Genomic DNA, 18,261 nt, shown 5'->3' on the forward strand with positions numbered 1-18,261 from the left:
GAACTGGAAGCGAGGTGTAGCAAGGCTAATGCAGTGAGCGCTCAGCTACGATCTACTCTCTTCTGCAAGAAGGAAGTCAGTACCAAGACTAAGTTATCTGTGCACCGTTCAATCTTTCGACCAAATTTGTTGTATGGGAGTGAAAGCTGGGTGGATTCAGGTTACCTTATCAATAAGGTTGAGGTTACGGATATGAAAGTAGCTAGGATGATTGCAGGTACTAGTAGATGGGAACAATGACAGGAGGGTGTCCACAATGAGGAAATCAAAGAAAAACTGGGAATGAACTCTATAGATGTAGCAGTCAGGGCGAACAGGCTTAGATGGTGGGGTCATGTTACACGCATGGGAGAAGCAAGGTTACCCAAGAGACTCATGGGTTCAGCAGTAGAGGGTAGGAGGAGTCGGGGCAGACCAAGGAGAAGGTACCTGGATTCGGTTAAGAATGATTTTGAAGTAATAGGTTTAACATCAGAAGAGGCACCAATGTTAGCACTGAATAGTGGATCATGGAGGAATTTTATAAGGGGGGCTATGCTCCAGACTGAACGCTGAAAGGCGTAATCAGTCTTAAATGATGATGATGATGATGATGATTTATAACCCTGTAATCACCTGACCAAAAGTCTTGTTCCTCCTGCCACCAAACTTCACTAATTCCCACTATATCTAACTTTAACCTATCCATTTCCCTTTTTAAATTTTCTAACCTACCTGCCTGATTAAGGGATCTGACATTCCACGCTCCGATCCGTAGAACGCCAGTTTTCTTTCTACTGATAACGACGTCCTCTTGAGTAGTCCCCGCCCGGAGATCCAAATGGGGGACTATTTTACCTCCGGAATATTTTACCCAAGGGGACACCATCATCATTTAATCATACAGTAAAGCTGCATGTCCTTGGGAAAAATTACGGCTGTAGTTTCCCCTTGCTTTCAGCCGTTCGCAGTACCAGCACAGCAAGGCCGTTTTGGTTAATGTTACAAGGCCAGATCAGTCAATCATCCAGACTGTTGCCCCTGCAACTACTGAAAAGGCTGCTGCCCCTCTTCAGGAACCACACGTTTGTCTGGCCTCTCAACAGATACCCCTCCGTTGTGGTTGCACCTATGGTACGGCCATCTGTATCGCTGAGGCACGCAAGCCTCCCCACCAACGGCAAGGTCCATGGTTCATGGGGGGATATAATAACTATGTATGGAAAAAGTTGCAACTGTATATCTTTGCACCATAAAAGCTACTGTACAAAAGTAAACATGCAACCTCAAATTGTTAAAGTTCAACAAACGCTATTTAATTGGGCAGCATAATTAATTTTGGTAATTGTACTGCAAATTACATCATGTGCATGGTGATTTCACATTTCTGTCACTGCAAATTATGCCACTATGAAATTAAATAAAGACTGTGTCACTAATTAATATCTAAATTATTTCTCTTTCGAAAACAATGATGATGGATGAGATGCACATCTCTTTACCTGTGTAACTGTGATATGTAAAACTGTAACTGGTCACTAACAACATTATAGTGCTAATAAAGTGTGCCCTACATCATTTGGCACTATCCTTTATAGAATCAGCTTTCACCATATTATTTCGGAACACCAAGATTTGAAACTCTGAGCTACATGAAACTGAGTGCATCAACAGGTAAGGGGCATGTCCAAACTGCTCAAGAGTTGTTATTGGTGACTCAAAATTACTCATAATGCATGAGCTATTATGTGCACATAATACACTGAAAAAGCTAGTATCAGAACAAAACTGTGTTCATTAATCTTAAGTGCCCACAACCAAAACTTTCTTCTTTGAAATACATATTTTGTTCATTTTAAGTGTGAAACCACAAAAGCTGATTCTAAAAGACAATGATGTCTGAAAATATGCTAATTAAGCAAACACTGTTGTCTTTAGCTCAGCACAGACATGCTGAACTGAGCTCCTTGGTTAGTTTATCTATTCATAAAAGCTACATCTCAAGAAAATTTATGCAAATCATCTGATTTAATTAACAACCATTAATGTCTACTTCTAGCACATCATTTTTGTTTGTTTAAAATTGCACACTATGACACTTTGTGAGATTCAGATTCAAACTGTCTGCTGTGAACCAGTTGTAACTCAATTACCTATAACCCGAACTGTGGTTGGAAAGTTGAGTTTGGACCTTCCATTAGTGTGTATGTGTCATCAAAGAAATTACAGTTTTTAAACTAGACTTGGAAGGGATTGGAAGATCATTTATGTAAGTAGGACAAAAGTAAACTCTGTACCATTCCTACTAAGACACAACACCTTATGTTCATTTCATGGGATGGAAGTTTTATTTACACTCATTTATAGAACATGTTGTACCAGCAATGTGCCTACATTTGCATGGCTAAGCAATTGATTGTAACAGCTGCTAACTTGGAAGCTAATTTACCAGCCCTCTTAGCCAACACATATTTTTCTATCTTCATTCACAGATTTTATCTGCAACTGATAGACTGGAGCCCTATAGATATGGAAAAGAATGTTAATACCATTTTAACATGTTTAACATGTTTCCTAATGGGCTTGTGTCACTTGCAGCTATATTTAAAAACAGTCATAAAAAACAATCCTCAGGTTATTAAAAGGAAACCCTGGATAACTATAGGGACCAGATTTTGCTGTAAAACAAAAATAAAGTTGTGTGAATTACAAAGGATATTTGATGATCCCATAAAAAGTAGAACTATAGCATACTGTAACATTTCTTAAATAAAGTCATTAAAAACTCAAAACTATGTACATCATATCTCAAAAGGATAAATTGCTAGTCACCTTAAATATGGCCTGTTGAGTTGAAGCAGGCACAACAAAAAGACTGTTACCTATTACAGCTTTCATCCAAAGTCTTCTTCAGCAAATAAAACACACACACACACACACACACACACACACACACACATTCACACAACCAAGCACATCTCATGCACACAGGACTGCTACCACCAGCACTTCTGACTGGAATGTGAATGTCATGTGAATAGCAATTTGGAGTGGGGTGGGGAAGAGGGAAGGATAGCAGTACACAGGTGAGGGACAGGATTAGAACTCGGCCAGATGAACTGCCAGGTGCAGCATCAGAAGGTGGGGTGAATGAGGAAAATTGGGGAGCAGAAAAGAGAGAAGCAAAGAGGGGGAAAGGACAGATGGGTAAATTGGCAGAGAGTGGCATGCAATGAGGGTGAAGGATATGAAAAGAGAAGAGATGACAGGACAGAAGTGGTGGAAATTGTTTGGTGGAAGATGTGAGGACATTATTAGGTTACCATAGATTGAGGCCAGGATAATTTCGGGAGTGCAAAATGTCTTTTAATTGTAACTTCCATTTGCGCAGTTCAGAAAAGCTGGTGGTGGGAGCGAGGATCGAGATGGACCAGGTTGTGAAGTCACCACTGAAATCAAGCTTGTTATGTTTAGCTGCATGTTGTACCACAAGGTGGTCTACTTTGCTTTTGGCCACAGTCTGGTGGTGGCCATTCATGCTAGTGGACAGTTGGTTGGTAGTCATACCAACATAAAAAGTTGTGTAATGGTTGCAACAGAGCTGGTACATGACATGACTGCTTTCACAGGTGCCTGGCCTTTTATGAGGTAAGATACACTCGTGACAAGACTGGAACAGGAAGTGCTAGTTGGCAGATCTTGCAGATCTTGCAGCACCAACACATCCATCACCTTAATTTGTGTAAGAGCTGATATTTTGTTTTCCTGAAAAAATGATAAGTGTAGTAATGGAGCAACAAACTGTCATGAAGTTTACATGAAATTTGGAAAGACTGCTACTGAAACCTATGTTTTAGTAGAAGAATTGAATGGCAATGACTGTTACTCACACACACAAGTTTCTGTGTGGTTCAGGCATTCCCAAGATGGCCAAGAAAATGCTGGAGATGATTAACACCTATGATGCCCTTCAACATCGAAAATGGATCAAAATATTGATGAAGTAGTCAATCTGATTCACTCTGACCACGGGATGAGTATTCGATCAATTGCTGAAACTGTAGAAATTGACAAATTATGTGTAAGGCAAATTTTGTATAAACAATTGAACTTGAGAAAAGTGTGTGCATAACTGGTGTTGAAAATTCTCTCAATCGAACAAAAAGAAGTTCATGAAAATATTTGTGCTGATGCTTTGAATACCATTGAAAACAATCCTAATTTCTTGGAATAAGTGATAACATGTGACAAATTTTGGTTTTTCACTGATAATCCAGAAACTAAGTGCCAGTCCTTGCATTGCAAGGGTTCAACTTCATTGAGAGCATGAAAATCTCAAATAAGCAAATCAAGATACAAAGCAATGATGATTTTTTCCCAATAGTCATGGAATTGTGAATCTTCTTGGATTTCTGAAGGTCAAATTGTTGATAATCATTATTATTTAGAGGTTCTTGTTCAACTCCATGAGAAAAAAAGAAAAAAATGACCCAAATTGTGGAAGAACAAGTCATGGGTGCTGCATCAAGACAATGCACCAGCTCATACAGCACTGTCTGTTCAGAGGTTTCTAGCAAAATACAGCTGCCTAGTGTTAGACCACCCACCTTATTAATCTGACCTAGCACATGTGACTTACTTATTCCCCCAGGGCCATATCTGCATTAAAAGGAACAAGGTTTCAGTTTGTTCAGGCAGTGAAAGAAAACGTGGGACACTTCATTAAGGGTCTCATAGAGGAAGACTTCCAGCACTGTTTCAATTAATATAAAATTCACATATGTATGTTTTTGAAATAAAATGTTTTACCGCTATAGTCCCATTATTTTATAGCCATACCTCATATTTTGACTGACGGGCCTGGTAAATTGGATTTCAAGTTAGCTGTTACCGCCAACTACCTAACCACATAAATCAAAACACATGGACAGTACAACATGTGTTATAAAGATTAAGTAAATCTTGACCCTGTCAGATCATGAGAAAGGCAGAAAGACTGAAACAAACTCCTTGGCTTGCAAAAGACATGAATCAGTGTTCGGTTAAATGCAAATCCATGGCATTATTTGAAGTGACTTGTACAGCCAAAACTCAATTTTCTAACGCTCCAGCAAATATTGAGACTTGACTTAAGGCAAGACAGCCTGAGGTACTAGTCTTTCTAATCTCAGATGTTTAAAACTAGGTTTATTTATAAGCATATGAGTGCCAGTATACTTAAATAATTGTAAAGACAACATACACAAAGGCTCAGAAAAAAGGACATTGAATATGTAGAGCTGTGCAAGTGTATCATCATCTACATTACACTGGAATTTGAATGCATGCTGCTATCCCATTGCTACTTCCCATTCATTTGGTATAGCCTGTATTTCTTGCACTACATTGCTTAGAGTTATTTCCTCCCCTGTCTTCTGTCAAAAAATATTGATGCAATAATTGTTTTCCCATATTTATTGCAAACAATTTTTCCGTATAATAAACACATAATGAGCTACTTTGTTGTAGAAAATGGGATATAATAGAATACTTACTTGTGACTGTTTATAGAGCTTCAATGAATATCTTTGTGCCTTTCCAAAAGGTACATCTTCAAGGTTTAAAAGAGTGTGGCCAATTGCACTATATTTTCCAATATTCTTTATGTTGTAAACTGATATTCTCAATATCTTCTCTGATATGTCCTTCAAAGTAAACTGAAAGTCCTCTTCTATTTCAACAACTTGTGTCACTTTGTAAGATTTTGAGTTCTTGTTGTGCTTCTCTGCTGGTAATATTGTCAACCTCAAATTAATTTCATATGTATTATTCTCATTTTTCACTTCCAGGTCTTCTATCTTATTAACATGCACTAGTAACCTGAAATGATTTGAAACGTAATCATTATAGTTCATTACAATTACAGGGTAATAAAATAAACAGAACATATCCAGGCAAAATGAAAGCTTATGGTTCATTCTACAACACTAATCAAAGACATGAAGTTAAAATATATAAAGTTACTCTGAAGAGATACTTAATCACACATGAAGTTCCCTCTTCATAATGAGATTTACAGAATATAATGTATGCATGAATGAATTATCAATGAAACAATCTCATCAAAAGTGACAAATTTATGTGGTCATCATAAAATCATCTATTTTTATGAGATCCAAGTATCAAAATGCTGCATCATTATGGAAAATGCACTCTTGTTTCATTACAAGAACGATCTAAAGATAGTCCCCTTACACCATTACACAAGGCTTTAGATTCTATTCTCTGAGAACCATTGACTCCTAACACTCAGAAGTGTCCTCGCACTAATTAATTCCTTTCCTTACTACGTTCAAAAAAGCCAGGCATAAAAGCATGAAACTTCTACTCTATTTAGCAAGCTAGATGGAAATCATGATTCAATCACTGTTTTAGATTTAATATAAATTCAATAAATCATTACCATATCTCCAACCTCTGAACAATATAAATGAATTAAATCATTAACTTCACAAAGTGAAGAAAAACACTGGAAAGAAAACAAAGAAGGCAACCTACGTAAGAACACTGCGAGAAATTTAGTAGCAACACTGAGGACGGCAATCACAGAAGATAAGTCTGCATTTAGGGCAATGAAATTGTTTGTCAAAAGAGAAAGTTGTAAAGAAATGCATTCATCAGAAACTAAGAAGAAAAAGTGGTTTATAAGAAGAGGTAGAAGCTGCTTGGCTTTGAAAAGTAGGAAAAAAGGATGAACAGAAGGAATAAACTTATGATTAATCCACATCTAAAATATGTGCTGGAAAAATACAGTAATACCCAAAAGCTGAGATAAACATCTGAAAGATGAGTAACAAATAGGTTTTAGAAATGGAGAGATGACAATGGATCCTGTTTCCATAGTATATATTACAGACAATCAAAAAACACAGCTAGTTCAACACAGAGAAACACATGACATTTATAGGCCACAAAAAGAGTATTGATTATCTCAGATAAGAAAATATCTGGAGCATTATGTAAAACAGAGGGATATCTAGTTCACGTAATAAAAGCAGCCTCTGTAGAAGTAAATGACAAAAGAGATACAATTTCTCACAATAAACAGATGATTCAGGAACATGCATAGTACATTAGCCACAGTTTTTATGATATATATGAATGATGTATTTTCTGATAAAGTTATTCATATATACATACTCACACTGTTTTGAACTTTCTTTTAGATTTAGGTCATCTCATCCTACTAACAAGATGACCTACAAAACAGAGCCTACATTCTGGAGAAAACATTTAAATAATGTGAACTGAAATTTCAGAGAAGAAAACAAAAACCATAGCATTTATTGGAAAAGACCCTACAAACAGAAAAATTGTTGTGAATGATCAAATAATTGAACAAGTTAATCATTTTAATCATTCAAGATCCTTGTAATCCTGTTGGACGTTTCACTCAATATAATTATGCATCCATTCAACAAAATCACTAGGCATGGTGCAGAAGGATAGATCTGCTGATGCTGTGCCATATAGCAGAACACCAATGGCAGACCACCATGGTCACAGTTATCAACCACTCAATGTTTGCAGCATGTTCACTGTTTTATCTGCTCCTGATTTTGTGATGAGTACCACCTGACAATCTGTGAAGACACAAGACAAGAGGACAACTAGTGAATCTTGAAGAAACTGAATCTATTATCCCTTTTTGAGAATATGAACATGAAAAAGAGACTGAAAGTGTTATGCAGTTTTCGCTCACAGACACACACAATCTGCACTGAGGATGAAACGTGTTTTCAAAGTTCATAGACTTTTTCTTTGATCATTTTCATTATCTACATTTAAACTTTAAAGAATTTTCTCTACAAAGTAACATTAGAAAGGATGGCCAGAGAAGGGAAGATATTGGAAGTATATTGGCACATATGAATAAAGCTTTATTTTCTAAAATATCTCTATTGGTATCAGAATAAGTACAAAATTTAGAAAGATCCTGAAAGTAAACGTCAGAAGCCCAGTACTGTGTGGAAGTAAAATGTGGACAATGGCAAATCCATAGAAGAAGAAACTGGAAGCATTTACAATTAACCATTACCAAAACTGTTAAAAATTAATTCGTCCAATAAAGTATAGAATGAAAATGAACTAAAAAGAACAGGTGGGAAAAGGAGTCTTTGGAAGACCCTTGCCAGAATAAGAAATAGGCTAGTGTGATAGCTGCTATGAATCCAGGAGTAGTTAACCTGTCAGTGACAGGAGCAAGCCAAGAGATATAGTTATACAGAGAAGAAAAGATTAGCACAAGATAGGTTAAAATAGAGCACAGAATGAAACCTGTCAAAAGACAGATGGTTTTAAACAAATAATAGAAGTAAGAATTTATAAGCTTTGGTTTTTGGTAGAGTTTCTTAGGTTTTCTTTCAGTTCTGGTGCCTTTAGTACAATTAACAACATGTTTGTAAGCACAAAATGTTACAGACGACTGCTTCCATACAACAGATGCACCAAACTCTGGACTGATTTGTTGACAATAAAATGATTCATAAATACACTTTGTTTTGCAGGTCTTAGACATTTCATGAATTTGCACATTAAAATTTTAATTTAGTTATTAGATATTAAATTACTAATTAACTATGAACAGTAACTTTCTTACTTTTTGCTCTTTGGAAAATAGGAACAACTGAAGTCTAAGAGTCCACTTGGAAAATCTTGTGCAACTGTGCATTCTTTTCCAGAAATATCTGGTAATGTATAGATGCTGTCAATGATGTCACCACACTGATAGTGAGCTCCTGGGCTACTTGATCTACTAGTAGTATACAGGCTTGTATCAATACCAAAAGATCGAGCAAGATCTCCAGACTTGGTTTTTGGTGTACTTTCTCCTTCTATGTGCAGCTCTGTTTCACTTGTTATATCCTTTGTAAAAAAGAAAAAAAAGTTGTCATTAGATAATAAAAGTTTCAAATTATTTAATATAAATAACATCAGATCAAACAAAATATGGCTAAATATAAACTACAGTGGCAATAGATTATAATAAGTTTATTTATCACTTCCACTTTTCTATTGCGAATTATTCAAAGTGGCTGAAATAAACAGGCTTACACTATAGGTACAATAAATTTCTACTCATGATACAGAAATAGACCTTTGGAGATTTTAGAGCCTGAAGTTTCCACACTTGCAGTCAGCCTCCAACCAGACTGTAACTGAATGTCCAGATTTCAGAAGCTACATGAAATTGACGAGAGTACAACCTCTGAATGGGCAACAACAGGGCAGGACATCATGTACGGCCATTTCAATAGAATTATCCTGCTGCACAAATGTTAGAATTATAGATATCATAATAATCGCCCACAGAATAGGAAATCAACTGAAATCACTCAAGAGGGGAAAGGTGACTTAACCTGATGGGATACCTGTATGATTTATAGTTGATATTCCATATGCCATTTTAATGGTGTGTGGCAGAGGTTACCTCTTGTACCTACAACATTTTCCCCTTTATCTGCTCCATTTGCAATGGTATGTGTGAAGAACGGCTGTCTTTGCACTTCACATTAACTTCTCTGTTTTTCTGGTGGTGGTCATGTCACACAACACATGAGGGAGGAAGTATTAAGTTGTTGTATCCTGTTTGCAAGTACAGTCTCAGAATTTCAACAGTGCCTCTCTTGTAGCAACTTTCACTGGCATTTGTTTGGCATCTCTGTAATGTTCTTGTATCAACCACGCAATCCACTGATCAATCATGCTACTCTGCATAGGATCTTTTACTGTAACTTCTATTAATCCTACTTGCAAAAGGTCCCAGAATGGTGAAATATACTCAAGAATGGCTCAAACAATTGTTTTGCAAGCCATTTCCTTCTTGAGTGAATTACATGTCCTTAACCTTTTAAGTGGGCATGACAGATATATCCGTTCATGCTCTGCTATTGCACAGTGGGTTCGACAGATATATCTGTCCACTGCGTTCTGTGGCTAGTAGCTAGTGGGAATGACGAGTTATCGGCCTGCCGTTGACACTGTGGTATTAGTTGAGCTTCATCCACAAGATGGCAGCTCTTGTCATGCAACACAATGTGTTCTAGGCTAGTTATAACACTGTCCACCTGAGTGCGCATTGAGAAAATGCGTCCTGTGAAGCAGCCGCAAAAGCGCGCCTTTGTCATCTGTGTTTACCGCAGCGTTAGTGAGTGATCTTTTGCAATGACGAAAATAAGTCATTTATCAGATTCGGAGATTGAGAAGCTGCTTTTAGAAAGTGAAGATAATTTCAGTGACAGTTCTGACAGTTTTCGAGATACAGATGTTGAGGCTAGTGAAAGTGACTTCGATTCAGAAACATCTGACGACGAGATACTACTGCAGCAGACAGTACCTAGTGAATTTGTGCATGCTAGTTCAGTTCGTATTCAATATTTGTTCAGTGGTAATAGTGGTACAGTTGTGTCTCTAAAACAAAACGATGTGATGAGTTGTTTTATGTGTTTTGTGGACGATGCTTTGTGCACAATGATAGCTGAACAGACGAACTTATATGCAGAACAGTTCGTAGCTTCTCATCCCAATTTAGCAGCATGCTCCAGGGTTCACACCTGGCAGAATACTACACACGACAAGGTAAAAACACTTATTGGTATGCTTGTACTTCAAGGAATTCTTCACAAACCAGATTGCTGACAATACCTCATATGATCCACTAGGCACTATCAGCAGAAAACTATTCAAAATTCACCCCATTATGGAGCATCTGCAGCGTAAATTCAGATCAGTGTACATGCCAGAAAGGAACATCACCAGTGACGAATTGTTGTTGCTCTGGAAAGGACGGCTTGGATGGAAGCAATATATTCCATCAAAGCGTAGCAGATTTGGCATCAAATTGTACGAACTCTGTGAAAGCAGTTCCAGGTATGTATGGGACTTTATTGTTTACACTGGAAAGGACACTAATTATGGTAGCCACTATCGAGATGAAAAAATAACCTCTCGAATTGTTTTGGAGCTTGCACATGATCTACTCAGGAAAGGCCACTGTATTTATCTTGACAACTGGTACACCAGTACATATTTGGTGGACAAACTAACCAGCAATAACACCGATGTTGTCGGCACAATGCGGCAAGACAGGAAGGGGTTCCCTGACTTCGTAAAAAAGGAAAAACTGAAGAAAGGGGAGTACATAACAGGGTACAAAGGCAAGCAGATGGTAATGAAATGGAAAGACAAAAGAGACGTTGTTATGGTCAGCACCTTCCATGATGATACATTTGTAAATGTAAACTCGAAGAAGGGAATCATTCAAAAGCCACAAGTTGTCCTTGACTACAACAAGAATATAGGGGGTGTGGATAGGTGCGATTCTCAGTTACAAAGCTACCAGATGGCCAGAAGCAGGCTGAAAAAATACTATCAGAAGCTTTTCCGCCACTTGTTGGACATTGCATGCTACAATGCATACATTCTGTACAAGAAGCATGGTGGCGAACAAAGTAGAATGAGCTTCCTGATAAGTCTTTGTGAACAGTTGACCATATCTTCACCACATCAAGGGACATCAGTAGGATGCCCACCTCGAACACCAAAAGCAACATGCCTTATAGCCAGGCATTTTCCAGACCTTCTGCCACCCACAACAAAGAAAAGACCAACAAGGAGGTGTGTACGAGAAAAGGCCTTCACAAAGAGACTTCATACTGGTGCGCAGAATGCAAAGTTTCCTTGTGTGCAGCACCTTGTTTTAAAATGTTTCACACTGAAAACGATATATAATATTGTGAAATTACAGTTTTGTTAACTTCTGCAATATATTTTATTCATTTCCACCCAATATCAATTTAAATTCAACAATGAAAACGTGAAGGAAAATGTGAGAACAGTGCACAGCACCACCGCGAACGGGTGTGCTGGCATATATTACCCACTGTGGAAGAGGAGCACGTGCGCGCAAACTACCCACTTAACAGGTTAAGATTCTTATGATGAATGTCAGTATGGCACCTGCTTTTCCTACAATTAACATCATGTATTTTATGATTCTCATCATTTCCATAACAGATCTCTCCACTTACTTGTGCATAATATGTTACATTTATTTACATTCTGAGTCAACTGCCAGTAACTGCACCAATCATCAATCCTCTACAGTTCTTCCCACATTTTGCGACAGTCTTCTGGCATTACCAACTTCCTGTAGACACTAACATTACCTGCAAAAAGCCTCATGGTACTTCCAACATCATTCAATAGATCAATTATGTACATGGTGTTTAAAAAAAAAAAAGAGTCACATATTCCTATAGGAGGTTGTATTGGTCAAAACTAGAAGAAAAATGAAAAGTCAAACCCAACTCACACTTTTCGCACATGACATACTGAAATCTTTGGACCAAGACAAACAGGTAGATGTTTCTTGATTACCAAAAAACACCTGACTCAGTACCACACCTATGATTATTGTCAACAGTACAATCATATGGGGTATCAAGTGAAATTTGTGACTGGATTGAGGACTTTTGGTAAGGAGGACACAGCATGTCATCTTGTGTGGAGAGTCAATCTTGGACAGCTTCCAGAGGCTTTGCAAGATGATGATGATGATGATCTATAATGTTGCTTAGCATTATTATACAAAATGTGGTTTTTCGTACTATATTATTTTTCTGATCTTCAATTTGAAAGCTGGAGTGATGAGCTTCCTATAGATGATTATCCTGTGCAACATTATAGATGCTTGTGAATATATTAATGCTCATACTGAAAATTGTGTATTCACACTCATATTGAGGACACACTTTTGTACATACACCAGCTGAGTACCCCGCACAGATAGACAGAGGGGGTAGGAGTAGATGAAGCACACCTTCCTCTTCTGTCCATCCCCTCCCCCTTCCCACTAATTTCATCTCCTCCTCACCTTTTTGTCTGTCTCCTCCTAATCCCTCTCTATCCATTTTCTCCTCCTGTCTCTCTCTGACCATCTCCTCCTCTCCCTGTTCATCTCCTCCTCCCCCTTTCTCTGTTCATCTGGCACTGCCCCATCTCCTTCCCTATCTATTCCTCGTCTTCCCTTTCTCTGTTCACCTCCTCCTCTCCCCCCTCTATCCATTTCCCCCTCTCCTTCTCTTTGTCCATCTCGTCCTCCCCTTTCTCTCTCCACATGTCACCTCAGATCAATAGGATGCTGGTGGTTCTTAACCCCACTGTATTTCTTCCCAAATCATAACTAATACCCATACCAAATTTGGCTAAAATTGTTCCAAGGATTTAGGATGACTTTTTACCCATGGCTTTGCCTGTGTACGTAGATATCAAATACATTTCACATATATTTAACATATTTCACACACATTTGTACACTCATTTCAACTATACCCTAGCAGTTTCATTTTCATGAAGTTCAATGTTTATGATGTCATATATCCTGAACTATGTGATGTGCAATGATAAAACTTTGTAGATACATCCAGTGGTTTATGTGACTATTGTCTGCAAAATGTGTTGTGAATAGAGTTAGTAATAAAGATGTAACAAAACGAATCTTCCTGGAAGATTAAAGCTGTGTGCTGGACCAAGACTCGAATTCTGGACTTTTGCCTTTCGCGGGCAAGTGCTCTATCAACTGAGCTACCCAAACACGACTCATGGTCCATCCTCACAGCCTTAATTCTGCAGTACCTCGTCTCCTACCTTCCAAGGTTCAGAAAGCTCTCCTGCAGTCCTTGGAGAACTAACACTCCTGGAAGAAAGGCTGTTGCAGAGACATGGCTTAGCCACAGCCTGTGGGATGTTTCTAGAATGAAATTTTCACTCAGCAGCAGAGTGTGCACCAATATGACAGATTGAAACTTTGTGCCAGACTGAGACTCGAACTCAGGTCCTTTGCCTTTCATGGGCAAGTGCTCTACCATGTGATCTACCCAAGCACAACTCACAGCCTGCCCTCACAGTATTAATTCTGGCAGTACCTCGTCTCCTACCTTCCGAACTTCACAGAAGCTCTCCTGCAGGTCTGCAACGTCTGGTGGCCTGAGGTCAGGGCTCTTTTAATACCTAAGCATTAAAGCAGCCGCTGGTGCCCCTAGTTGACAGGAACACCTGATATGTGGAAAATTTGTCTACCATAATTAGTAGCAAAAACAAGCTATTTCCATGCTTAGTAGATTTAGATTTATTTTTAAACTTCTTAGCAAAAGCCCAAAGAATGGCAACTAATATGTGAGGGAGGGAGGGAAAATGGAGGAAGCAAAATGATATGTGGCTTATGTGGAAAAACTGAGTGAGAGGGACACCAAATGATATGTCACTTGTTTGGAAAAATCCTCTGGAACCAACCATGCCTGAGGTTTATGGCAATATAATGAACTTGATGTACAGGGTGGCCTAAATAAAACTGGCATGAAAAGTTACAATAACAATGATGTGGGACTGGCCCTTCTTAATGTACTTCACAGAAGATGCTGGTAATGGTCACCGTTGATATCAATACAAGTGCTGTGCTCAGTTCATCTAACTGTGAGACAAGTGTACCAGCTCTGCCTGAGAGACAGCGGCAATAACATTTTCATTATTCTAGTGTAACTGTTCCACTGTTTGAGAATTACTTGAGAAGGCTTAACACCTGACCCTTCGATATGCCTCACAGTTGAAAATTACAGGGAGAGAGATTAGGCAATCAAGATATCCAAGCGATTGCATTGCCTCTGCTGATTATCCTTGCCTCACCAAACACCTCATGCTTTAATGTAAAGGCTCATGCATTAACAACAAGATTGTCAAGATGATTTATGCTGTTGCTCTGACTCGTAAAAATATGCATACAGGGGGTATCTTCTGTGAATTGATCCACATATGGCTTAAAAAGTTTCTGCATGCACCAGTTAATTAACAGTTTGGCAACAGAATGATGATACTATGTGGGCACCAGACATTAAACTCCAAACAACAGCCTTGAGATATGAAATGGCTCTTCAAAGTTCAAGGACGATTAGTGTCTAACATCTCATCAACATCAAGATCATTAGAGATGGAGCACAAGCTCTGAATGTTTCAAGGATGGGGAAGAAAATCAGCCATGCTCTTTCAAAGGAACCATCCTGGCATTTTCCAGGAGCAATTTAGGGAAATCCAGGCTGACCTAAACCTGGACGGCTGGTAGCAGATTTGAATCATTGTCCTCCCAAATACAGAAGTCCAGAGTGCTAATCACTGCATCACTTCGTTCAGTCTGTGAGTTCACAAACCACAACAGACTGAACTAGGCCTCATCTAAAGAAATGAGAAACTGAGTACCCAAAAGTTGTGATTCCACTTCACTCAAAAAGAACTTGACACATGAAAAATTGTTCAGACACTTTATGACTTATCCACAACAGTAAATACATGCATAACAGTACATTTATAGGGATACAAATGCAGGGCCTTTTTGATAAAAGTTTCAACATGATGATCTCTTAATCACTAGCACACACATAAAGAGTGTTAAGATTTCATCGGACTCCGTTCCATGCTTTCCTTCACTCAAGCAATGTTTGCTGGTTTTTATGGATAGTTGGTTCTGCCAAAGCACTTTCAATCTCAAACTCTTGGGCAAACAATTTCATGTATGTTTTATAAAAATTGTATTTTTGGATATCATTCAGCAATAAACAGACACTGTTTATGATGAGCGTCATTTTGTGTTGCATTCAACTAGTCACTAAACATGTCTGCTCTTCTCATTCATTCAAATCTAGGGACACAGCGACAGGATAGAGCATGCAGGAGATGCACTTGCGCACCCATGTGGCAACAACCTGTCTGGTGCATCAAAATCACAGTTCTCAATATTTTCTGTGCTAGGCGGTTCTCTTGTTCTTGTTCACTGGATGGGTCAGTTCACACAATTCGCAATTTTGCTTTCTCAGGCCAGTCTTATTTTACCCACCTTGTATAAAAGTATAAAAGTATAATACTGTATCACAAAAATGAGTATGTGTATCATGTGCATTTGATAACGACCTAAAAGATGATACAGACCAACAGGACAGAATAAATACTTTGCTTGCAAATAATTGTAATACTCTGAGAGAAGAATAACTTTTGTACATTTTTCCATTATCCCATTCCACTGCTGTTTATTTACCAGTGCATGTTTAACACTTATATGAATAAATGAAGGCTACCACAGTATAAGTTATTCACATACTGTAATTAGAGACCTTCTGTGGGGAGCATCTTTATATAACAGTTCATTAACAAAGAATTGTAGTACCTCAATTTGGCTCACTGACTCACAAACATTAATGGAGAAACCATCAGAAATGTTTAATAACAGTAAATCAGCAGGTGCTCATTCACACACACACACACACACACACACACACACACACACACACACAAAATAGGAGATATTTAGACACTTATTATTTGTACATCTCACCTGCATACTTTGTGATTTTAACCAGCTAGCAGTGTTGTTTAAAACTGATACAGAACTTATGTCTACCATTGTTCCTGCGTGTCTCAAGTTAGGCTCTTCCACTGGAACACACTGTTTTGCTTCCTGCATTTTGATGTCCCTAACCTGCAGAAAATTGTTAACATTACAAACAGAGATAATATCAGCACAAATTATCACAGATACAATTTTGTCTGAAGGTCATACACAAAAAAGTATATGTGTGTGCAGAGACTGTGCACTGTTATTTTGTGGCAGCAGCATGTTCATTTTTTAGCTTCAATATGATATAAAAACTTGCCTGGTATCATTGGCACTGTGGATTCTTTTATCTGATGAGGGTTATAAAATTGTGGACACTAGCTGCACATCCTGCTTATTGTGAACAGTGAGATGAAGTGCCATTTTTGCTAGCATAAAATATAATACTTTGTCACATTCAGTGTAGACTTCATTTGGTGTAGTCGAAAGTGTTACGAATGTGTACAGTGTTCCGAGTAGTGCTTAATGTTTAATAACAGATAAACTGATAATTATAATTCAGAGAGTATAATCATTGTCTGACAGTTAGCAAAATTCTATAAATGTCTCAAAGTATTATGTACAGTTCTGTTTGCAACCTTCATTGCAAATTATTGCTTACTGAAGAAATCTCTGAAAATCTGGCACTACTAGTTAGTTGTCCAGTTTCATGTTCCATGGATCATTTGCATGATTAATTGTAATAATGTAGAATGAGCCACTTGAAATTAACTTGATAGGTTCATAGAGAAATATGGTTACATGCTGACTATTTGCATTTTCTTTTAAGTACAGCTGGGGTTAATGATTCCTACCCACCACCTTCTACGTACATAAATTCTTCTACAGAATAAGAGTTGCTGTCAAGGAGAAACTTTTTTTTCAGTTTGTTTTCATATTTAACTTTCCTGAATGTCAGACATTTTATGCACTTGTTAAGTGAAGAAAATTTTGGGTGGCATTGTTATGCACACTTTTATGTGTGAATTAACGTTGACTTTCTTTTTAAGATGAGTTACCCCAGAATATTATTCCATATGACACTATTGAATGAACATAGACAAAATATGTCAAACTACTGATTTGACTGTCCCCAAGATTTACAATTACTGGAAGTGCAAATGTGGCTGAACTATGTTGTCTTAAGAATTCCAAAATGTTTCTTTCCGTTATAACTTTCATCAGTGTGGACTCCTCAAAATGTTGATGTTTCCACCCTAGTTATTATTTCCTAACCACATGTTACACTTATCACAGGTGAACTACCACTCGGTGTGTAGAACAGAATATTTTGTGTCTTTCTGAGGCTGAGAGGGAGATCATTAACAGAAAGCCACTCACTAACACTTTTAAGAATATTATTTACCATTTCCTCTGTTGATGTATGTATACTTGGATTGAACACACACACACACACACACACACACACACACACACACACACACACACAGAGAGAGAGAGAGAGAGAGAGAGAGAGAGAGAGAGAGAGAGAGAGAGAGAATGCAACTCACACTTGTTTGACCACAGTCTGTCATCTGCAGCCAGACTCTGGGTTCAGCTGCCAGAGACTGTGGTCATATGTGTGCGTGTGTGTGTGTGTGTGTGTGTGTGTGTGTGTGTGTGTGTGTGTTTTCTCTATTTTCAACAAAGGCCTTGTGGCCAAAAGCTCATCTTCCGACAGTCTTTTTGCAGTACCTAGCTGTGACTCAGCATCTCTGCTATATGGTCAGTAGCAACTATCCTTTTCATACTGCTGTTACATTCCATCCTGGATTTTCCACTGCTTAATTCTGCCTGTTGTATATTACACATAAGGTCGTTTCAAT

The 18,261-nt window shown here is 38.1% G+C and overlaps 1 protein-coding gene across 2 annotated transcripts in view; it reads right to left on the minus strand.

The window, feature by feature from the left end:
* The window catches only part of LOC126456886 (synaptotagmin-15-like), a 247,828-nt gene that overhangs the window by 19,341 nt on the left and 210,226 nt on the right, over positions 1-18,261 (minus strand). For both annotated transcript variants that reach the window (XM_050092716.1, XM_050092715.1), the window contains exons 5-7: positions 16,397-16,540; positions 8,618-8,883; positions 5,514-5,838 (exon numbers count right to left, since the gene is read on the minus strand). In XM_050092716.1, the coding sequence (XP_049948673.1) occupies positions 5,514-5,838; positions 8,618-8,883; positions 16,397-16,540 (735 nt within the window). The remainder of the gene's footprint in view (positions 1-5,513; positions 5,839-8,617; positions 8,884-16,396; positions 16,541-18,261) is intronic.

The sequence above is a fragment of the Schistocerca serialis genome, chromosome 2 (genome assembly GCF_023864345.2).
Source record: "Schistocerca serialis cubense isolate TAMUIC-IGC-003099 chromosome 2, iqSchSeri2.2, whole genome shotgun sequence".
NCBI classification, from domain to species: Eukaryota; Metazoa; Arthropoda; class Insecta; order Orthoptera; family Acrididae; genus Schistocerca; species Schistocerca serialis.